This window comes from Nomascus leucogenys, chromosome 22a (assembly GCF_006542625.1).
Source record: "Nomascus leucogenys isolate Asia chromosome 22a, Asia_NLE_v1, whole genome shotgun sequence".
Classification (NCBI taxonomy): domain Eukaryota; kingdom Metazoa; phylum Chordata; class Mammalia; order Primates; family Hylobatidae; genus Nomascus; species Nomascus leucogenys.
This window is the reverse complement of record NC_044402.1, coordinates 134,279,780-134,304,021: the sequence shown is the minus strand read 5'-3', so window position 1 is coordinate 134,304,021 and position 24,242 is coordinate 134,279,780. Positions and strand designations below refer to the sequence as shown.

The 24,242-nt window shown below is 47.7% G+C and overlaps 1 protein-coding gene and 1 pseudogene across 2 annotated transcripts; both read right to left on the bottom strand.

The window, feature by feature from the left end:
• Positions 1-713: 713 nt before the first annotated feature.
• On the bottom strand, positions 714-24,242 carry MROH2A (maestro heat like repeat family member 2A). The gene is made up of 18 exons (XM_003278563.3): positions 24,167-24,242; positions 23,198-23,305; positions 22,798-22,979; positions 18,818-18,949; positions 18,432-18,594; positions 15,171-15,269; positions 14,290-14,397; positions 13,914-13,990; positions 12,871-12,990; positions 12,465-12,575; positions 10,475-10,622; positions 9,300-9,340; positions 8,602-8,743; positions 8,247-8,299; positions 7,683-7,790; positions 2,703-2,822; positions 2,384-2,506; positions 714-1,118 (listed from the first exon to the last, which is right to left on the bottom strand). Exons 1-18 carry the CDS (start codon positions 24,240-24,242, stop codon positions 714-716), a joined length of 2,316 nt encoding a protein of 771 aa, XP_003278611.3.
• On the bottom strand, positions 5,026-6,719 carry LOC100595800 (annotated as a pseudogene). Its single transcript, XR_122966.4, has one exon. The product of XR_122966.4 is annotated as a parafibromin pseudogene (transcript).

Here is a 24,242-nt window from a genome sequence, read left to right as displayed (position 1 = left end):
GTGTGTGTGCGCACGCCTGTGTGCTCAGGCTGCCATAACAATGCTGGAGACCAGGTGACTTAAACAGTAGAAATTTATTTTCTCACAGTTTTTGGAGACTAGAAGTTTAAGACAAGGGAGCCAGCATGGTTGGGCTCCGGTGAGGACTCTTCCTGGCTTGCAGAAAGCTGTCTTCTTGCTGTGTCCCCACATGCTGGAGAGAGCAAGATCTCTGGTATCTTAGGAGGGCACTAATCACAACAACAACTATCATATGATTACACTTAGACGAAGTACCTGGACTCATCAAAGCCACACAGACAGAAAGAGTAAAGGTGGTTGCCAGGGCTGGGTGGAGAAGGGAATGGAGAGTTGGTGTTGAATGGATATAGGATTTTGGTTTTGCAAAATGAAGACTTCTGGAGACGGATGGCAGTGACAGTTGCACAACAATGTGAATGCACCTCATGCCATTGAACTATCCATGTACTTAAAAATGGTTATGATGATAAACTTTATGTTATGTGTATTTTGCCACAGTTTTAAAAAATAAAAAGTTTTTGCTTTATTCTCTGTGTTTTCCCCTCCTTGCCATTCCAAGCAAATAGCCAGTCCCTTTGCATGTCTTTGAAGACAACCCCACCTCTTGTTCCTTATGAAAGGGTCTGGGTCAGTGTGAGGGAGGGCCAGAGGCAAGGGCAGAGGGAGTGGGAAAGGCTGGGAAGAGTTGGGGCTCATCTTGTGGCTTCTGGAGACCCCACCCAGCACTCTGGAAGAGGGGCTATCCTCACCCCCGCCAGCTCCTCTGCATGACACCAAAGCACAGAGAACAACACATTTGGGCAATGGGCCTCCCACGGGCTGGGCATCAGGTAGGATGCCTGGATGTCCCCTGGGTAGGGATGCAGGTGCCCAGAGAGTGGCAGAAGGCTACTACCCACCAGCCTGGTCCAGAAGACATCCCCCCAGGCAGCAGATGGGGCTACCTGGCAGCTGCTGACATAATGGTGAATGATCTTAGCGGTGATGGGGCTGTCCACGAGGTTGAGGAGCAACTGGGGGTGGCAGTAGGAGGCCACGCAGCTATACATCACCATGAGGGCACTTTTCACTGTCTCCTGCCTCCAGGGATGGTCCTTCTACGAGGCCAAAGAGAAAAAGAACCGCTGGGGGCAGCAGGGGCTGCTCCAGATGCAGGTGATGGTTTCTGGCCACATGACCAAACGATCCATCGAGTCAGCTGGCGGTGCTTCACCTGACTGTTTTCTGGGTGCCTGAAATGTTCATTGTATTTTCATGCATGCATTCATTCACTCAATGCATCTTTATTGAGCATCTACTAGACACCAGGCACTAGGCATGCAGTAATGAGCAAGACAGACCAGGGCTATAGACGCCCAGACCACCCATCAGCTGTGGGGGGAGGTGCTCATGTGAACACCCCTAAAGGCAAGAGGCTGCTTGTACACCTCATACCTTCACCTGCCAGGCACCGGCTATGGGCCAAGCACACAGGAGGCTGGAGATCCAGCAGGAACTGACAGCTTCCACCTTGCCCTCACGGTGCTCACACCCTCAGAACAACCTCTGAGTAGGAGGAGATGTTGGAGGCCACCAAACCCACTGGGGAGCAGGGGCCCCAGTGCCCTGCCAGACTGAGTAGAAATCCAGGTGTCGGGTCCTCTTTGCAGAAAAGCTGGAACGAAGCCTGGGACTCTCAATTTTCTTCATCCAAACAACCAGACCTCAGGGCAAGGGTTCCAGGTCAAGGGCAAAGCCTGAAGCATGGGTGATGGTTTCAGATGGTTTCCCACTAGCAGCTCAGCCAGCTGGTGGGACCATCTCCTGTGGCAGGGAGGGGCAGCCTCCAGAGGATGAGGCCATGGGCTGTCTGGGTCCAAATCCTGGCTTCACCAGTGAACCAGTCGCATGCCTATGGACAAGCTTCAGTGTTCTCACCCTGCAACAGTGGCTAGAGCCCCTCAATCCCAGCACCGTCCATTCACTGAGGCAGAGCTCCTAGTGTCAAGCACCCACTGAGCACTACCTGAACAGCTTCTTCAAATCCTGTGGGTCTAGGTGGGGCCTAGGACTCTACATTTCCAATCAGCACCCAGGGAGCCCCCACTGCCAGTCTGAGAACCCCACCATGAGTAGCAAGTGGCTGGGACTCCGTGGCAGTATCTGGGTCCTGGAAAGGCCCACCCTGCATTTTTAAGATGATGCAATAGCAAAAGCTCTGTCCAGGAGGTCTCAGACTAAGACAACGTCTCAGCCATTTTGATGACAGGAGACTCGGTGTGAGGCAAGTTTCCTACTGAGATCTAGAAAGGACTTTGTGTCAGTGCCCAGAGCACTGTGCTAAGAGATCCCAAGACCCAGTTGTGGAGGGAAGGTGGCTTACCCGCCAAGCACTGATCTGCCAGGACTGCTCTGACTCCTGGATCCTGTCCTCGAAGTCATGAAGTACATTCAGCACCGTTTTTACCTGGCTCCGGGCACACAGGCCAAAGCACATAATCACACCCTGCAGGGAGACCCAGCCAGCCAGGGTGAGGGCAGGGGCCAGGGGGCAGAGGAGGATCCCACACACACACGCAAGGCACACACACACGTACACACACACACACACACACACAAAACGCATGCAGCCACATGAACACACACGTCCCCGAGGGTCCAGAGGCATCTGGTGGACAGGAGGGGGCTGCAGGCACCCTCACCTCGCTGTCGAAGTCATTGCTGTAGTCCGTCTTGTACAGCAGCTCCAACAGCAGGACCTCCACCTTGCTGGCCTCCAGGCCTGTGGCCAAGGTGAAGCCCAAGGCCCGGTACAGAAAGCCCTGGAGAGGCAGAAGGGAGGAAGGAGCTCAGGCCTCCCTACAGCCAGCCTTCAAGGGGTGCTGTTGTAGAGAGTTTGCTACATATTCTTCAATTTTTTTTAATGTGCAGAAGATACTTGCGCACACATTTATAGCAGCACAATTCACAATTGCAAAAATGTGGAACCAGCCCAAATGCCCATCAATCAACGAGTGGATACAGAAACTGATATATATATATATATATGTATGTATATATATATATATATATATATATATATATATATATATATATATATATATCAGTTTATATATATCTCAGTTTATATATATATATCAGTTTATATTTTTTATTTATATATATATATAATGGAATACTACTCAGCCATAAAAAAGAATGAATTACTGGCATTTGCAGTAACCTGGATGAGATTGGAGACTATTATTCTAAGTAACTTAGGAATGGAAAACCAAACATTGTATGTTCTCACTTGTAAGTGGGAGCTAAGCTATGAGGATGCTAAGGCATAAGAATGATACCATGGACTTTGGGGACTCAGGGGGAAAGGGTAGGAAGGGGATGGGGGATAAAAGACTACAAATTGGGTGCAGCATATACTGCTTGGGTGATGGGTGCACCAAAATCTTGCAAATTCCCATTTATTCATGTAACCGAAGACCACCAGTTCCCCAAAAACCTATGGAAATAAAAATAAAAAAATTAAAAAATATATATAAAATAAATGTTCAGGTTATTCTGGGAGGTCAGACTATATAAGGGCAGGCATGTTATACGTGGGGGAAGTGTAAATTTGTTCAACTCCTGTGTAAGTTGAACAAATTTACGCTCCCACCAACAAACCTAAGCACACCAATTTCTCCACCTACTCCCCAACATACGTCATGATCAGTGAGAAGTGGAACATTCTCACTGTGATGTGTTTCTTTGATTATTCGTTGTGCTGATCATCTCTTCATATTCTCATGATTCATTTTAATTCTTTGAATTTCTGGCTATATTCTTTTTCCCATTTTTTGGTGGGTTTTTTCTTTGTTATTTGTAAGAATTTTGTTTTATATTTGGAGACATAATAAGAAAAACCATCCATATTTCATTAAATCCTCACCACAACTCTCTAGGGTAAATATTATTGTTTTTGGAGATGAGAAAACAAACAGGAAGTAGTAGAAGCACACAAAAAATGTTAATATCTATAAAGTTTACCTCTTTTCCCTCGTCTTTCTTGGTTTCTTTGCAAGCATATAAAGGCTATTCCATATTAAGATTATAAAAATATTCATCAATATATTCTTCTAGTTGTTCCATGGTTCTATTTTATTTTGTACACTTAAGTCTTTGATCTGTTACAGAAGAACACATTCTTCCTTAATGTGCTTCTTTTTCACTTTCTCTATTGTATTATTTTTAGCACAAGAGGTTTTAATTTTCGTGATGTCCAATTTATTTCTTCTTGTCACTTGTGGTTTTTGGTGTTATCTCTAAGAAGGCTTTGCCTAACCCAAGGTCAGAAGATTTATCCTGTGTTTTTCTAGAATTTTATAATTTTAGTTCTTTTATTTAGATCTGTGATTCGTTTTGATTCAGCTTTTTTTTTTTTTGTTGTTTTAATCTGTGTTTTGAGATTTTTTTCAGATGGAAAGATATTACAGATAGAAACACATCATTCTAGGTTTCAAAATCACCAAAGTCAGTGAGAAGAATGTACATTCATTTAAATGTAATCATTTGTAAATAAAGACATCTTGAAAAGGCTGAACAGTTCAATCAAATTGAAGAATTGATCTTGATTTTTCATTATTCTTTTAAAATAAAGAGTAAGTGTAGATATAGTGTACATACAAGTTGACATTCTGATTCATTCAAAATAGTCACATCCCTTTGCTTGGTTTTGGATGTTCCAGAGACTAAAATTTAATACCATTCATAACATAGTATTTTCAGTAAAAAGAATTATAGAGCAATGAAAAATCAGAAGATAGCTCAGAGAGCCTTATAATCTCTAAATATACACACATTTATAACCTGCATTTATTTTCTAAAGAAACAAATTTTAAGTAACGCTAATTTAACCAATGGAGAAAAAACTTCTACCAAAATATACAATTTCCATTATAGACTAGAAGGCTAATTATTAAAAAAAATTTGTAAGCCAAAAAGTTTGCTTACATGGATGACAGGCATCATGCCCTTGAAGCACAAAGCATCAAATAAGATCTTATAAAAGATCAATCTGTGACCTTCTTCATTTTTAAGTTCTTGATAAATTCATAAAGCTTGAGTCTCAATTTCCAGAAATGGAGGAGCCAAATAATTCAGAATCTCAAGTGGGATGTATGCTTTACCATGTACCTGTCCAATGTTTCCCAAAACCGTAAGAACACTGGTCTATCCAAATGACGTTTGTGGTAGCTGAGTTCTAATACTGTTACATCCCATTTCTGAACATTTGGATCCAGACGAACTTCATCATACTTCAGATGGAAGGCTTTAATTTTAGCAAATAGATCAACTGGTGATCCATCCGGCAAAAGCCACGGCCAACCTTTGAACTGCCATGCAGGACCCTGCACAAAAATAGCTACAACGCGGTCCCAGTCTTGAGGCATAAGTTTAAGGGGCTGGTCTACTACTCTATAAGGTACTGTAACACTAATTGCAGTGCCCCCTGGTTGCATCTGGTCTTTTCTTCTTTGTATTAGAGTTTCATTTTCTCGTTGACAACCTTGTTTCTTCTTTTCATCTGATGGGACAAATTTCAGGTCCTGCAGAAGGTCTTTTGTATTAAGCATGGTTATTAAAGAGGTGGTAGCTGCAGGAATTATGATAATGGGTGTTCAAGATCCTTTCTTCTGATTTGGGGGAGGTCTTGCTTGAGAAACTGGTCTTGGTACTGGCTGGGCTGCAGGAGTCTGAGTCTTCCGGGCAGATGCACCCTCCGTTACAGATTTCAGTGTCATACCATGGTAGGTTCCCATAGTGTCAATTTTGAAGCCTTCCGTTTCTTCTTTTCCTTTGAATCTTTCCTGATCGTATCTGTTATAGGCAGCTGGCATAGGCTGTTTGGTGCGCAAAGTGGGATCCACAGGTGCTGCATTTGGGGCAGGTCGCTGTTCAGGTGCACGCCCTTCTTCTCTGGCTTTTACAGATTGAAGAATTGCAAAAATGTTCTTGGAAAAATTCTTTCCTGTGCTTTGTAAGATAGTTGTTCGTGTCCTCCATACTCTCTCTGCTGACAATATCTCGGGTCACATCTACCTCAGCATCCACAAAACTCCTCTGTTTAAGGGCAGTTATGTCATCATCTAGATCAGTCTTGATAGTAGATCTTTTCTTAGCCATAATTTTGGCTTTGATTGCAGCAATTTTTTCCACTGACATAGCTTCAGACAAAGACCTAATCTGTTCAGTCTGTACAATCCCTTCTTTGTGACCCTCCAAACGGGCAGCCAATCTTTCTTTATCAAGGCGCACACACTCTTCATCCTCAATTCGTGGTTTCTTTGCTTCTTCTAAAACTTCATCTGCAGCTCGTTTGACTTGAGTAGATCGCTGAAGACCTATTTCTAAGGGAGCACTTCTGTCTATACTTGCCGATGTTGACGCTTCACCATTGAGATATCCAAGTAGATCTTTTCGATCAGGTCTTCTAACCACAGGAATATTTTCAGTAGCTGCACGTCGGACATAAACAGGATGAGAAAGGTGCACATTATTAAGCAGAAATAAAATGGAATCCAATGTGTAGGTTGGCCTTCCTTTCCAGTCCCCCAAACTACATAGTTGGTCTTCACATTCTTGGGTCAGGAGAACTCCCCGAAGATCACTTCGTCTCCCTTCACCACAATCTCCTTCTTCTGGATGTTGTACTGTCGCAGGACGCTAAGCACGTCCGCCATCTTCCCCCACCCGCCTCGCCTCCGCCGGCCCGGGGCGCCTCCGCTGCCGCCGCGCCTGCCTCCTTCTTCCCTTGTCGCCTCGCCCTCTTCCTCCTCCTCCTTCGCCGCCGCGACGAACCAACAGCAGCAGCACTAACAGCCGTCCTGATTCAGCTTTATGTGTGCTGTGAGGAAGGTATCCAATTTCATTCTTTTGCATGTGGATTTCTAGTTATCCTAGCACCATTTGTTGAAAAAAACTATTTTTTCCCCCACTGAATTGTCTTGGCACCCTTCTTGAAAATAAATTAGCCATAAATGTGAGAGTTTATTTCTGGACTCTCACTTCTATTTTATCAATCTGTCCTTATGCCAGTATCTCACTGTCTTGTTTACTGCAATTGTGTAAGGAGTTTTACTGCAGCTGTGTAAGAAGTTGAAATTGAGACGTTTGAGTCCTCCAACTTTATTCTTCTTTTCATAATTATGTTGGCTATTCAGAGCCCCTGGTATTTCCATATAAATTTTAGGATCAATTTGTCAGTCTCTGGAAACAAAAAAAAAGAACTAGCTTGGATTGTGATAGGGGTCATGCTAAAACTGAAGATAAATTTGGAGAGTATCACCATTTGAACTATAGCATCTTTCAATCCATGAACATGGGGTGCTTTCTGTTTATTGAGACCCTCACTGATTTCTTTCAACAATGTTTTAGAATTTTGTAGCAATGTGGTATAGTTTTGTGTTACAAAGAAATATACACATGTGATTTCTAACCAGAATCTGGAGGAACAACAAAACAAAACAAAAAAACAAACCAAAACAAAACTAAAAGCACCAATCCAGACCACCCTCCTCTCCTCCCAGGACCCTGTAAACAGCCACAGGTCCAGCTGATCTCACACACACGGTGTGATCCTCTCCACTCCATCATCCCTGGAGTCTACTTCCTGTCCAAACTCTCCTGCCCCTGTGGAGACAAACCTTCTCCAGAGAGGGACTGTCAAAGCTCGCCATCTGGTTGTTCAGCTCTTTGCTCAAGCGCAGGCTCCAGCTAGACCCCCGGGTCTTCTTGAGGGAGTTTCGCAGAAACTGGGGAGGAACAAGACGTTGGTGGGAAGAGCCAAAGGCCTTCATCCTTGTTCTTGCCTGGGCTCTGGGAATGCTACGTGACCCTGAGTAGTGACTTGCCCTCTCTCACTTCCCTTGCCCACATCTCCAGATCACTCAGTCCATAGATCCCTGATCCAGTGCTAATAATGTTCTGTGGGTCTGAGAAACGGCTGTGGCTCTGGCGGCTAGCAGAAGGGGTGTCACTCCCTGCTGCCCTCCTGGGCACCTGGCTCTCAGGATGGAAGGTTCTCTCAGTTCTCCCCTGGGGATGGACACAGCTATAGACTTTGTAACTCCCAAGTCTTCTCTGACAGAAGGAGAACACGTCCTTTAGGGGCTTCTAAACTCCTCACGTGCCCAGCCCACCAAATGCCTTTCCATCTGCTCCCATCTTTCTCCTCCTCCCAGGCCTCCGCAAACTTGTTACCCCTTTACCTGAATCAGCTTGTCTTCCCAGGCTTTCTGATCCCAAGTGAACTCAGTATGTTCTGCAGGAACACATGCATGGTCACACATGCCACTTTCTTCCACTGCTCCCCTAAGCCTGATATTCAAGGCCCTCCATGCCTCCTTAGTGTAGCATTTGAGGCCCTCCATGGATGAACACATCACAGGTTGCATTGCACTCCTCACCTTCCCAGGCTGCTCAACCAGTTCTCAGGACAAAAGTGGGCTGGCTGTGTGGGTCGACTGTGAGCCTCAGCTCTTGTTATTCAAGTCATGTGATTAGAACCCCAGCATGTACACGGATTGGAGGGTTGGCTTGGAATGGGCTCCCCAGGAACCTCACCTTCCAGGTACCGGACCAGTAGCGGAATCTCCATCTCCCACATGTCAGCCATAGAGGGTGCGATGCTCTGGCTCAGGGTCCTCAAGAGGTTGAGCATGGCTATCCCACGACCCTCGCCCTTGTAAGGTGATGACATCAGCACCTGGAGGGCACCAAGACTACAGTGAAGTAGCACCTAAGCACCTTGCTCCTTGTCTTGGAGCTCATTGTCCTCATTTTTAAAGGGAGGAGCTGGACAAGATGGGTGGTTTTCAAATAGGGATTTCAAATAGAGAGTGCACCTGCAGAGGACACTACAGGAAGGATGGGGGATGGGGGCCAGACCTGGGCTCCCTCCCCACCCCAGGCTTCAGTGCAATATAGATGAGTGTCCACAGTTAACATAAAGAGGAGAACTCATGGGTCCTGGACTGAGCCAACCCCCAGGGGTAGGCAGGCATTGGCAGTGTCGTGGGGATGCTTTGGGCAGAGGAATCTAAAAGTAGGTACAGGCCAGCTCCCCAGTTATTACAAGTGCACTGCCAAACTCGAGAGGAATTTCAAGGACATGGAATGATCTGTCCTGCCAAGCATCAAACTCCCTCATTGCACCTCAGCTTCCTCATACCCCTGGGGCTCTGGGAATTAGGAGCTTAAGGAAGAGGTGCCACAGGGCATGGCCTTTCCAGGCCAGGGCATGGTGCAGGTCAGCCACTCACCAGGAGACGGGCCAGCAGCTTCTGAGGTGCAGGCAGTTCCACTGATTGAAGGAAATGCAACCCCAGCTGAGCCTTCCTGGCTTGTACCAGGACATGCTCCTATGTCCCCATCTAGGAACTTTACCCTAGAAGGTGGCTCCCCAACATGATCTCGTTCCCCAAACCCCCATAATGGAGAATAGGTTGGCACAGGAAATTTCCTAAGAGCATCATTACATTTCACTTATCCTGGGGAGAGGGGAGAATCGTGCTAATGGGTTGAGGTTTAGAAGATGCTCTTTTCAGGCCATGCTCATTTTGTAGTGGACACCAAGACTTACCATGACAATGTTTTGTCTCCTACTGTGAACCCTGTCCTCTGTTGAGACAAAAGTAATTAGACACTGCCATTCTACCCACTCCTGACTCTCTCCACAGGCTTTGGGAGGCAATGAGCCCATGAAAAGCAAACCAACAGCACACAAACAAATGGACAAGGGCAAGGCCAGGCCTGCTGAAAAGGTGCCGGTGCAGGGTCCCTGGAGAGGACTCAACCTGAGTCAAGAGTGAGAGGGGCATGAGGAAGATCTCAGAGGATCGACTGGCTGGCTTGTTTAGATCAAAGTCAGAGAGCAGGCTCTGCCCTTTGCTAGCCCTGGATCCTAAAGGACCCCATCAATCACCTCCATCACCAGCCACGCCCTTGGGGCCAGAGGTGGGAGGGAAGGGGACAGGAGCAAGCACGGTAGGTGGGCATAGTTGTTTTGAGAGCCTGGTGTTAACAGTGCCCACTCTGAGTGGACCACAGTGAGGGTAGTCTACAGAGGATGGGATGCCTACAGTTACTCTAGCTGGCACAGAGAAGCCAGACAGAGCAGAGGCCCAGTAAGGTCATGCATGGGAAAGGCTGGGCCAGGAGCTCCCAAGGGTGGGCTCTGGACCGGGGTGTGGGCTGGGGGGACAGGACATGAGGAGTGAGCTATCCAGAAGGAAGTTTACACAATTCTAACATGTCCTAGATATGATCAAGTAGGCATTAATATCCAGGTAGGCATTAATAGTATTAATTTGGACTTGGATGTTTCCAGGAGAAGGGGGAATGAGGGTGGGAGGAATGTGGAGAGAGGTGGGCATTCCCAGACAAGGAGCCAGCCCACCTGCCCAATCCAACCAGCTGGCACAAGAACTTTGCCCACCTTGCCTGCTCTTGCCAGCCATGCTGACATCCACGTCCTGACCACGGAGCTGGTGTTCTGCCAGGTTTGTGAGGCTGATACAGATAGGAGTCAAAGCTTCCATGTAGTCTGTCTCCATGATGTAGCACAGGAGCCTCACCCAAAACTCCTGGGGTGGGGGTGGGAGAGAAAGGGGCTCAGAATTAGCCCAAGCCCTGGGCCTCTAGGGAGAACAGTCAGGCTCTGCCATGGTGCCACCCCATCCCAGCTTCCCCAGAGATGTCACCTGACAGTCAGCCCTGAACTGGCTCCACTGCCAACCCCAGTCTTGTTCAGGGGCATTTAAGTGTCACCCACCCTGATGTGGCAAGAGAGTCTGCTAGTCCCTGCTGGGGCAGCATCCCTGTTGCCCAACTCCTATCGCTGCCAGCCTCATACAAACCCACACCCATCACACCCTCCTCATCCAGGGCCCTCCCTCTGATCCCAAGTCCTCTAGAGGGGCACCCTGGGCAGATGATCCAGTTGTGCGTGCCTGGTATGACGGTCAGTTTTGTGTGTCAACTTGGCTGGGCGAAGAGTACCTAGTCATTCAGTCAAACACAAATCTAGGTGTTGCTGTGAAGGTAGCTTGTAGGTGTGACAAAAGTGCATAATCCATAAAAGAGATTATCCTCAATAACATAGGTAGGTGAAACACCTTAAGAGTGAAACGCTGAGGTTTCTCTGAGGAAGAAGATATTCAGCCACAAGGCCGCAGCATCCGCCCCTGCTTGAGTCTCCAGCCTGCTGGCCTGCCACGCAGGTGTCAGACTTGCCAGCCCCCACAACTGCATGAGTCACTTCCTTAAAATAAACCAGACTATATATGTCTTCTACTGGTTCTGTTTCTCTGGAGAACCCTGACTGATATGGATTATTGGAGCTGTGTTTCCGACTTCACCCCACCATCTCCTCTCTCCCTGGGTGACCGTTCAACACCCCCAACTAATTGCAATCCCTCTCCACCCCACCCCCACCCCTAGGAATTGAAGGTGAGGCTCTTGTGCTACCAACTATCGAGTGCAATGGCTTAACCTGTTCCAGCCACCAGGACTAGAATCTCCCAGCTCCTGGGCTTCCCCATAAAGACAGCATGGTGAATTACAAACGGAATTTCAATCCTGGCTCTATTGTTTACCAGCTGTGAGGCCTTGAGCAAATTAATGAATCCCTCGGGGTCTCAGTTTCTTCATCTACAAAATCAGGATAACAACTACCCTCTATGCGGGTAGTTGCTGGGTAATTAAACAAGACTGTACATGTTGCACACTAGTACAGTATACCTGCTATATGTGGGTGCCACATGGACTGTAGCTATGATGATGATGATGATTATTATTATTTCTGCAATTAAAAAAAGCTGTCACTGGACAGGGATCATCTAGCTGCAGCCTCACTTAGTGCATAATCATTCCCTCCTTGATGCTCTCATGGCACATTTTTCCTATCTTATTGCCACGTCACATTTTGTTGCAATTAAAAGTTGACACATTTGTTTCTCCCATAGTCTGTGAACTCCTGGTCATACTGAGTCCTCCTAGTGCACACTCCTCTGTCCTCTTTCACAGAGTAAGAACTCAATGAATGTTTACAAAATTCAACCATGAAAATCATTGGTCTACACACACACACACACACACACACACACACACACACACACACACACGGGCCTTAAAGTAATGGACACATTTCAGGTACTCGCTCAAATGATACAGACTGATACTGCCAGCCGTGCTGAGATCGTGCACTGCCCAGCCTCTGGGGGTACAGAGATGAAGGGTAAGTTCTCATCAAGGACCTGGCTTTGGAACTGGGTTTTGAGTAATTCCAGGCAACTGGAAGAGAAAGGCCCCTCAACACTCTAGACAGCAGGAACGGAAGAAGCAAAGATGTGGAATTCTGGGCATGTGTGGTTCACCCCCCACCTGGCGTGGTGACCCACTGTGCAGGTGGGGCAGGACCCACTCACGCTGGTCATCCCACTGACGGAAGAGGTAATGATCTTCACAGTGTCCATGGTGACCTTGTGGACCATCCTCTCCTCCAAGTCCCTCTGATAAAAGTTCTCCCGGCGATTTGTCTGGAAGAAAGAACCAAGGGATTCCCACTTGTGGCCTGGCAGGGGCTTGCTGTGTTCTCGAGTGTGGTCTCCTCACTCCCCAGGGGCTCCATGCCCAGATACTGAGTCTACAGAATGCTCAGAGCTGGGACCCCACACATTGTCACCTGCAGGTTCACTGTGTATCTCTGAACTCATGTCGTGAACGGATACGCAGGTTTCAACACAGGTATGCTGAGTGGCATTCTCCCCTCAGCACTGTGGAAACCATTTCCAAGTCCAGCTGCTCTGTGATCTGTGTATTAGGGCCACTCACCAGTTTGTAGGTGGATAAGGTCAGTTGCACAGACACGTACTTCAGGCCCCAGCCTTTGATTCTCTCCTGGTAGCCAGAGAGAGCCAACTGCCCAATGATGTGGAGAATAGCCATCCTCACCTGAGGGGACAGGACCATGGACATGCTGGGGGTTGGGGTGGGCTCCAGGGCACCCAATCCTGTGACATTGAGAGCTAGGAATTGGGGGTGCTCTGGGCTAGAAGGGGCCTCAGGGGCTGATTACTGCCCACTCTGCCCACCTCCCCCTGCCTCATCCAGGGGTCCCACTCAGCAGCATGCCCACCTGGGAGCTCATTGAGCCTTGGAGAGACACAAAGCTCCCTCCCTCCCTTCCAACCTAGGCTGCTCCATTCTAGCAGCCCTTGCTGTGGGGAGCCCATCTGTTATCCTGGACTCCCTGGGGCTTGCTCCATTGATGAGAATCACCATATGCAGGAGATGCAGAATGAGTCTTTTCTCTCTTCCCTCCATAGCCTCCAGGTACTGAAGACAGCTCTGCCTAAATCTCTAGCCCCCATTCTCCTCCATTCCCTCTCTGATATTCCTCAAAACTGCTGTGCAGACCCTCACTACGCTGGACCTCCCTTCCCCAGCCCGTGGCCAGAACCAAGCTCCACTCCAAGGTGGATGTGGCTGCCATGGAGCCTGGGACTGTGGTTTTCAGCCTTTTGAGGGCAGGTAGAGGAGTACCCCTTAGTTGCTTTTTTCACATGTGATAAAGACCTCACAAAACCCTTGGCAGCCGAGTGACTCCAGCTGCAGCTGGATTTACTCGGCCTCTGCTGGGTCCAAGGTGGTACCTGAGACACACCACTCGAAAACTCTAGATCCATGGAGAGAATGAGGTCTCGAGAGTGGAACCTCAGCTTTCACTGGCCTCGCCATCCTGCAGCCCCAGTCAAGACCCGATGGAAAGCAGGGTTTTCCATCAAAAGCCTCTGCCTCCCAGAGTCCAGACTTCCCTTTGCCTCCCTGGCAGGGTTCCCCGAGTGCCCCCCATTTCCAGGTCTCTGCCCTGTTACCTTGGATCGGGTATCAGAGATGGTGTTCTTGACCACCCGGATAGCCAGGTTGATGGCTCTGATACTCATCCTGGGCTCTGAAGGAGGAAAACTCGGTGGGCTGGAGGGCTGCAGCTCAGGGAGATGTCAGGTGGCTCGCCCCACATCAGGGCCTCACCTTCTGTCTTCTCCCACATTCCCCAAGCTCAGGGACACTTTCTTAGGAGCCTCCCTGGCCAGGCTCTCCCTGGCCATCTCCCTCCCCTCTGTTGTTTCCACGCCTCGTTCCCTTGGCCACTGCTTTGCGTGTATCTCATTTGAACCCAGGTGAACTCGCCTTGAGGGCAAGATCTCTGCCTACGAGCTCTTTAGTGCCCTGCAGCTGGGAACAGAGCACTGGGCACGAAGTGGGCATGCAGCGGGCACACAGAGGTTGCAAAGCACCACCGTGAAAAGCATGGGTCCTGACACCAGGCCTGCACCGTCTCACAGAAGGTCTCCATGGCTACCAACGGCAACAGGGGAATGCACTTGGCACCAGAGGGGCTGGAAGCAGAACCAAGCCTTCCCAGCCCAGCTTCCCCAGAGGAGGTGCTCATGCCTTGCCATAGTGAGCAGCCTGCACCCTGCCCTTCCAACCCCCCACAGCACCTTCCTTTTTACCCTACATGCCTGTGTGTGCGAGAACTGAGCACTCAGGGGTGTCTGGGTCCCTCTCCTTCAAGGACACAGATGGGGTCAAGGGCAAGGCCTGGAGTATGACCTTGCCCACATCCTGGGGATTCCAGGTCAGAGGGCAGTGAACAGTGAACACATGTGGCCCTCTTTTTCTCAGGCACTGGGGCTTTTTATAAGCCCACAAGAACATTAAGTAATCAATATCTGGGGCAAGGTGATCAGATTGAAATAGCATCTAAGACCAGCCCCTGTCAAGCTCCACATGGAGCCATTTTCTCCAGTCTCCCTCTCCTGTGAATGCTTATTGCTGTTCTGTGGTCTCGTGAAGTGCTTAACTACAAAGCAAGCTAAATGGAGTCACAGTAGCAGCTTCTTCCCTCTAAGCCAGGATCTTCTAAAAGGCCCCCACCCTGTCTCAGCCTCTTGTGCCCTAGGCAGTCAATCAGAGGCCACACGAAGTAAAAGATTAAGCAAACTTCTTTGGAGAACAAATGAACAGTGCACCTCTTTTTCAACAACCCCTCCATCTGCTCCTTATCCAGCAGTCTCCCTCCGGCACCCTGATTGAGCCAGACCTGCAGGCCCAAGTGGGAAACTCACCACCACAGATCGCCTGGCGTATCTTGGCTTCATTGGCAAGTCTCAGCATGGTGAATATGGTAGCCAGGGTGATGCCCATGTATGGCATGAACTCAAACACTGTGAGGTTGTGAGGGATGATTAAAGGGAGTTGGGGCTGGGGGTGAGCAGGGAGAAGGCAGAGAGGACAACCCTGCTGCCCTCCACCTCCAACCCCTGACAGTCCAGAGCTGGCTTAGCCCTCTGCCCTGGCTGGGGCCCAGGAAATAGTCTGGGAGTCAGAAAAGCATTAAAAAATGAGCTAGAAGGCTGGGCATGGTGGCTCACGCCTGTAATCCCAGCACTTCGGGAGGCCGAGGTGGGGGGATCACGAGGTCAGGAGATCGAGACCATCCTGGCTAACACGGTTGAAACCCCATCTCTACTAAAAATACAAAAAATTAGCCGGGTGTAGTGGCGGGCGCCTGTAGTCCCAGCTACTTGGGAGGCTGAGGTAGGAGAATGGTGTGAACCCAGGAGGCAGAGCTTGCAGTGAGCCGAGATTGCGCCACTGCACTCCAGCCTGGGCGACAGAGCGAGACTCCATCTCAAAAACAAAACAAAACAAAACAAAAAAAGTGAGCTACAAGTGAGCTAGGAGCAGGTGACACAGGAAGAAAGCCAGGCAAAAGGGGAGAAAAGGGAAGAAGGGAGAGGACCAGGAGAAGGAAGAGGTCTGAGAGAGGGAGGGAAGAGAGGACAGAGGAGCCCCAGGGGAGGGGGGGCAAGAATCAGAAAGAAGCAGCTCCCAGAGTGCGTCCATCCTCCTGGACGCAGGCCAGCCTCCTTCAGGGGTCCCACAAACATTCTTGGGCGAACACAGAAGCAGGGAGACAGCAGGTGAGAGCAAGGAACTGAGAGAAGGCACGAGGCCAGCAGAGAAAAAGAGCAGATGGAGGAAGGAAGGGAGCCGTAACAGGCCACCCTGCGATAGGAGGCAGGCCCCTCCGCTCCACCACCCTGAGTGCACCCCCATCTTCAGACTTCATAATAATCCCCCTCGCTGCTGTCCCTTGTCCTCTTCCCAGGCCTGCCTTCCCTTCCTCCCCTCCCACTCCATCCAGGCCTTTATCCCCAGCAAGCCGTGAAGCTCTTCCACCTCCCGCCTTCTCCAGCCTTATCTCACTGGACCCCTTGGCAGGATGGGCATCACAGGGGCCTCCACCCCTTGAGATTGTTCTCCCTGTGCCAGGCCTCACATTCCACGCTGTCTCTTACAGCTCCTCCCGAGCCTTGCCAATGCCAGGACCCCTCCAGGCGGGGTCCTCTCTCTACTTTCACTCCCAGGTGTCAATGGCTTTGAACATCACCTACACTCTGAGGTCACCAAGAACCAAAGCCAAGCCCAGACCTGCCCTCTGAACTCCGCACCACAAATCAACTGCCCCCTCCACCTCTCCCCTGGGGGCTCCCACAGGCAACATGAGCTCCACACACAGCATGAGGTTCTTCACTTGAGCTCCCAACTCTCAGTGCTTCTAGCTTGGTAAAGGAGGCCAACACACTCCCAGTGGCTTGCTGCCTCTGCTCCTTCCCCCGTCCTCAGCAGGTCCCGTCTCAGAGCCCCTTCCCACCTGTCACCCCTCACCACATGCTTCCCAGCCCAGCCACCATCACAAGTACCCACCTCCTAGTCCCTCTCCATCCAGGCAACAGTCAGAAAGGCCTTCCCACAACCTGCATTCACCAGGCGACCCTGCAGCTTAACGTCCTTCGATAGCTTCCTAGTGCCCCAGGTGACGTCCCCAAGGCCCTGCCTGACTCTCCCCCTCATCTCTCTCTCACTCCTTAACTCCAGCCACAGCCACTTCTCAACTCTTCAGAGAATCCAAGCTCTTCTGTGCCCCAGAGCCTCTGCAATGTTCTCTCCGTGTGGAAGGTTCTCCCCATCCCATGCTTCACACAGATGTCCTCCTCTCTGCCTTCAGGTCTTAGCTGAAATATCGCTACCTCAACAAGGGCTGCAGAGATGGGGTCCCCTCCGTTAGCCAGATCTCAAACGCCCATTTGGCTGCTCTCTTCATACACGTCACCTCCTGTTATAAACGTCTATTTCCTTGTTTGCCTGTTGGTCCCTTCTGAGCACAGGAGCCATGTGTGTCTTATTTATTGTAGTGGCCAGGTATCCGCCACAAGGCCTGCATGGAGTAGGAGCTCAGTGCATGCTTCTGGGGTGAAAGGAAGGGAGGGAGGATGGAGAAGGAAGGAAGGAAGGAAGGAAGGAAGGAAGGAAGGAAGGAAGGGAGGGAGGGAGGGAGGGGAGGGGAGGGGAGGGGAAGGGGAAGGAGGGAGGGAGGGAGGAAGGAGGGAGGGAGGAAGGAAGGAAGGAAGGAGAAAAAGAAAGGGGGAGGGAGGGGAAAGAGTAAGTAAGGCAGGCAATTAAAAAGGAAAGGAAGGAGGAAGGAAGGAAGGAAATTGAAAAAGAAAGAGATGGAAAGACAGAACAATGCAGATGGAGGGGAGACAGGAGAGAGAGGGGAAGAAGGATGAGAGGCAGAAACATGCAGAAAGGGAGGGAAGGAAGGAAGGAAGAAAGGAGAGAAGAAAAGAGGGTAGGAAAGAAGGGTGGGAGGGAGGAAGGGATGGAGGAAGGGAGGAAGGAAGGGAGGAAGGAAGGGAGGAAGGAAGGGAGGGATGAAGGAAGGAAGGAAGGAGAAAAAGAAAGAGGGAAGGAAAGGAGTAAGTAAGGCAGGCAATAAAAAAGGAAAGGAAGGAAGGAAGGAGGGAGGGAGAGAGGGAGGAAGGAAGGAAGGAAGGAAGGAAGGAAGGAAGGAAGGAAGGAAGGAAACAAGGAAGGAAGGAGGGAGGGAGGGAGGAACGAAGGAGAGAAGAAAAGAGGGGACAAAGGAAGGGTGGGAGGGAGGAAGGGAGGGACGAAGGAAGGAAGGAGAAAAAGAAAGGGGGAGGGAGGGGAAGGAGTAAGTCAAGCAGGCAATAAAAAAGGAAACGAAAGAGGAAGGAAGGAAGGAAGGAAATTAAAAAAGAAAGAGATGGAAAGACAGAACAATGCAGGCTGAGGGGAGACAGGAGAGAGGGGGAGGAAGGATGAGAGACAGAACACACAGAATCTTAACAGCTAAGAGACAAAAGGACTGCAGAGACAAAATGAATAAATTTTAGAGGGAAAAAGAGAGAAATGAAAGGGAAGGGGAAGAGGTGAACATAGGGACAGATGGAAGGGGCAGAGAGAGGCAGAGACCAGGAAGGCACACTGGGCCAGGCTGAGGGCCCTCAAGCCCCTACCATTGCCATTGGCCAGCTTGGCCAGTGTGATGATGACAAATTCATCAGTGAGGTTGAGGGGCTTGAGGTGGTGCTGCAGCTCATACATGACCAAGCTGAAGTGGTTTCGGGACAGAGCCACCAGTGTGTCGCTGGCCACCTCTGCCTTCATATAGCCCTCCATCTGCAGGGGACAGGAGAGGGACATATGGCACCACCACCAGCCGGGCCTCCAGGAAAACCCTTCTACCCCAGGCTCTCTCCATCCAGCCTGGCTCCCTTGGGCTCAGCCTTACCCCTGCTCTGAGAGGTAACTGCACAGGGCTGTGGGCATCCTGGGCCAGGCCCCCAGTGGCCCACCTCCTGGGCTGGCAGAGGGAAGGCACCGATGGAGCTTGGGGTCCTACCTCTGGGATCTCCCTCATCTCCTTGGAGGCAGTGGCCACCAGCCTCTGCACGCACTGCTCCTCCAGCTCCCCCTCCTGCTGGATGATCTCCTGGAGGATGTTGTAAATGTTGACCTTGCACTGGGTGGATATCTGGGAAACAAGTATGGTGGGTGGAATGGACCTCACCCTGCCCCCGGCACAAGTCCACCTCTCTCTCCCACTGTCCTCCTTCCCTACACCCAAACCACCAGCCTCCAAACACACAAATCTTAGATCCCCATTCCTCCATGTCTAAATCCTCCTGCTTCCCTTCTCCTGCCCTTCTCATCCCACTGGCCTTATCAGTATGACTTGCTTATCTGTATTCCTGCCCCTGATTTCAGTAAATATCTGGCAAGGCAGGTGTTAAGTGATCAACACACAAGGTTCTCTATGCATGGGGCATTGGCCATCTTGAAAGCCCAAAGAAAGCAGGCTCACCTTGCCTTTGCCCTATTGAGGGAGTCTGTGGGCCCAGGAAAATTGCCTCTTACTCTCTTCCAATTCCTGCATGATAGCGCTTATCACCACTGAAAATGACCTGGTTTAGGATGGGATTGGGCAGATAGATTGCACATCCCAGATCACACCTGGAGGGTCGTATTTGAGAATACTTTTAATCAGGCATGACAAGTCACTTTCATTCAACGTGATCAAGTGGGATTCATCCCAAGGATGTAAGGATGGTCCAGTACACGCAAATCAATAAATGTGATACATCACATTAACAGAGCCAAGAACAACAGTCACATGATCATTTCAATATATGGTAAAAAAAGTATTCGATAAATTCAGCAGCCCTTTATGATCTTTTTAAAAACTCAACAAGCTGGGTATAGAAAGAGCATACCTCACGATAATAAAAGCCATATATGACAAACCCACAGCTAACATTGTACCAGATGGAAGAAATCGAAAGCCTTTCCTCTAAAATCTGGAACAAGACAAAAATGCCCACTTTTACCACTGCTCTTCAACATAATACTGGAAGTCCTGGCCAGAGCAATTAGGCAAGAGAAAGAAACAAAGGGCATACAAAATAGAAAGGAAGAAGTCAAATTATCCTTGTTCACAGATGACACAATCTCATACTAGAAAAATACAAAGACTCCATCCAAAAACTGTTAGAACTGATAAATAAATTTAGTTAAGTTGCAGATTACAAAATTGACATACGAAAATCAGTAACATTAGTATATGCCAAATGGCAAACAACAGAACACTTCACCCAATTTGAAAAAGAAATCAAGAAATCCATTTCATTTACAATAGCTACAAAAATATAAAATACCTAGGAATAAATTTAACCAAAGAAGTGAAAGATCTATGCAAGGGAAACTATAAAACACTGATGAAAAGAATTGAAGAAGACACCAAAAAATGGAAAGCTATTTCATGCTCACTGATAGAAAAATTAATATTATCAAAATGACAATACTACCAGAAGCAATTTAAAGATTCATTGAAATCTCTATAAAAATACCAATGACATTCTTTACAGACAATTTTTACATGGAACCATAAGACTCCAAACAGACAAACCAATCCTGAGCAAAAAGAGTAAAGCTGGAGGCATCATACTACCTGACTTCAAAATATACTTTAAAGCCATAGTAACCAAAATAGCATGGTACTGGCATAAAAACATGCACATAGACCAATGGAACAGAATAGAGAGCCCAGATGTCAATCCATGCATTTACAGTCAACTCATTTTTGACAAAGGTGCTAGGCACATATAATGGTGAAAGGACAGTCTCTTCAATAAATTGTGCTGGGAAAACTGGATAACCATATGCAGAAAAATGAAACTAACCCCCTATCTCTCACCATATGCAAAAATCAAATCAAAATGGATTAAAGACTTAAATCCAAGACCTGAAACTATGAAACTACTAGAAAATAATCATTAGGGAAATGCTCCAGGAAATTGGTTTGCGCAAAGATTTTTTGTGTAAGACCTCAAAAGCACAGGTAACAAAAGCAAAAATAGACAAATGGGATTATGTCAAGCAAAAAACTTATGCACAGCAAAGGAAACAGCGAACAAAGTGAAGAGACAACTCACAGAATAGGAGAATATCTCTCCATCCTACAAGGGATTAATAACCAGAATATACAAGGAGCTCAAACAACTCAATAGCAAAAAAAAAAAAAAGAAAAAAAAATCCAATTTAAAAATGGGTAAAAGATCTAAACAGACATTTCTCAAACGAAGGCATACAAGTGGCCAACAGGGATATAAAAAACGCTCAACCTCACTAATCACCAGAGAAATGCAAATCAAAACCACAATGAGATATTATTTCACTCCAGTTAAAAAGGCTTTTATCCAAAATATAGAAAATAATAGATGCTAGCAAGGATGTGGAGAAAGGGGAAACCTCACACATTGTTGGTAAGACTATAAATTAGTACAGCCATTAAGGAAAACTCTATGGAGGTTTCTCAAAAAAAGTAAAACTAGAATTACCATATGATCCAGCAATTCTACTACTGGGTGTGTATCCAAAAGAAAGGAAGTCAATATATCAAAGAGATATCTGCATTTTCATGTTTATTGCAATACTATTCACAATAGCCAAGATATGGAATCAACCTAAGCACCCATCAATGGATGAAGGGATAAAGAAAATGTGGTATATATAGACAACAGAATATTATTCAACCGTAAAAAAGAAAGAAACCCTGTCATTTACAGTAACATGAATAAAACTGGAGGACATTATGTCAAGTGAAATGAGTCAGGCACAGATAGATAAATACCACATGTTCTCACTCATATATGGGAGCTATAAAAATGGTGAGCTCACAGAAGTCAAGAATAGAATTTTGGTATTAGGGTATGGGAAAGGTAAGGGCAGGGGAGGATAGGGAGAAGTTGATTAAAAGATACAAAATTACAGCAGGAGAGAAGGAATAAGTTCTTGTGTTCTATAGCACTGTAGGTTATGAATGATTATGTAGGTTATGAATGATTATAGCACTGTAGGTTATGAATCAAGGTTAACAATGATTGACTGTATATTTTCAAAACACTAGAAGAAACAGTTTTGAATGCTTGCAACACAAAGAAATGATAAATGTTTGCAGTGTTGGATATACTAATTACCCTGATTCGGTCATTACACATTGTATATATGTTTTGAAATATCACTTTGTATTCTATAAATATGTACAATTGTTATGTGTCAACTAAAAATAAAAGGGGGAAAATGCAAATGCAAATCCAAATCCAACAAAAATAATAAAGCTTTTTATAAATAAGCTCCTCTGCTCATAGCACCCCTTTGCTACCTACTCCAAGCAAAAGGGTAGTCTAAAATCCAACAGTTCTCAAAGTATGCTCTCCAGATGAGCCTTGGCATCACCTGGGAACTTGTTAGAAATGCTGATTCTCAGGCTCCACCCCAGACTTACTCAATCAGAAACTCTGGGGGTGGTGCCCAGCAAGGTTTAGATCAGCTCTGTTCCAAACCCTTGTCTAGTCCAAAACCTTGTCTGGTACCAGGTGATGCAAACCTTGTCTGTACAAGCCCACCAGGTCCCCTGGTTGCACTTTGTATCACTCCCTCCAACATCCTCTACCCCAGCCCCTTAACCCAGCTAAGCATCTCCCCACTAGCCAAACAACCCTGGACACTGTGTCTGGTGTATCTTTACTCTCCCATGCCCACTGGCTCAACATCTTTGCAACTCAGCTCATGTGCTCTAGGACAATGGCTCCCAAACCCACTCTGTCAGAAGACAAGGGAACTTTTAAAAATTATGAACTTTAAAAATTATGAATATCTCAGGTCCCAATTGGTCCTCAAGGAGTAAGCACCTCACAGTCTTGCCCATCTCTGTATCCCAGTACCATGCATCACATCTCTGATAGTCAGTAACTATGTGCTGGGTGGTGGATGGATGCACACACAGCGAAAGGTGGCTGAGCCCAGTGGGTAAGATGGCCCTACCTCTGGCACCTGCAGGCAGCGGATGAGAGTGTTTATCACCACAGAAGGCTCAGTGGTGGCCTTCTCCGTGATTATCACCGAGGCCAGGGTCTTCCGCATGTCAAGGCCTGCCCCTGTCGTGTCCGTCTTTGCTGACTCGCTGTCAATGATGTCCAGGAGGTTCAAGACTTGTTGAAAGGTACCTATGAAAACAAAGGCCACCCAGGTGCAGTGTGGAAATGACCATGACAGGAAGTGCCCTTGTGTCCCTGGCCTTGCCTCTACCTGTGCAGCTCCAGCTCTATGTGTGATATGATGTCCACCGTGCAGATGGAGAAAGGGAGACCTAGGCTGGGGCTGCAGTCAAAGAGTTAGTGTCTGAGATGGGGCAGGAAAGCAGAGATGTGGATGACATTCTTACCACTGTCATGTAATTCAAGAGGTCCCAGGTCATCTCTTTCCTCTGACACCTCCTCACTCGAGTCCACTGCTGCTTCTGTAATGGCTTCCATCATCTCTTCCTCAAGCTCTTTTGAGATCAACAGAATTTGTAAAATATGAGGTGCGACACACACCTTATGATGGCCCCAACGACCCATACCCTTCAATAAAGCCATCCCCTTGAGAGTGTGTGGGTAGAACCTGTGATTTCCTTCTAACCAACAGAATATGGCAAAGGTGATGGGTGACCCTCTCTAGTGGATTACATCATATGGCAAAGATGGTGGGATGTCATTCTCATGATCACACTATACCGCATGAGATTCCCTCTTATCAAATTGGAAAGAAACATTCTACTGGCCTTGAAAAGTAAACAGCCATGATGCAAACTGCCTGTGGTGAGGGCCACGTAGCAAGGAACTGAGGGCCTCAGTCCTACAACCATAAGAAACTGAATTCTCCAATAAGCACATGAGCTTGGAAGAGGAAGCTGAACTCCAGAAAGGACTGCAGTCTCTGAGACCCTAAACAAAGGACCAAGGAAAGCCATGCCCAGACTCCTGGCCCATGGAACCATGAGATAATCAATGGATGTTCTTTTAATCCACTGAGTTTATGATAATTTGTTACACAGCAATAGATAATATCCTTAGTTTAATAGAGCCCTATCTCCCTCTCTTCTAGACACTGATAATTAATGGCTAATGAGAAATCCATATCAGCATCTCTCATAACTCCTTTAAGGGGTTCTCTCAACATCCACAGCTTCTTAAAAATTGAGAAGCACCAACACAGATGTCAAGATGGTGGAATAAAGGCTCTCAGATCCTTTCTCCTCCTGTCCCAAGTTCCTTGATCCTCAAAGATCCATCCCATGGCCCTTTACTATCCCATACTCCCTTTTCCTTTAAAGGATTTTAAAGAGCTACTCTGGGACCTAAATACTGACCTTTCCTTAAGGTCTTCTTCTGGATTAAACAGATATTAACCACAAGAAAAAGCTCTGCTCTTTGCCCAATACACAT

Excerpts from the sequence above, each read along its gene's own strand:
- MROH2A (XM_003278563.3), bottom strand. The coding sequence starts at position 24,242 with ATGTGTATTGGGCAAAGAGCAGAGCTTTTTCTTGTGGTTAATATCTGT. Across the intron at positions 8,300-8,601 it reads ACTGGTCCGGTACCTGGAAG|AACATACTGAGTTCACTTGG; the intron begins GTGAGGTTCCTG and ends GTGTTCCTGCAG. Across the intron at positions 2,823-7,682 it reads ACAGTCCCTCTCTGGAGAAG|GGCTTTCTGTACCGGGCCTT; the intron begins GTTTGTCTCCAC and ends CTGCCTCTCCAG.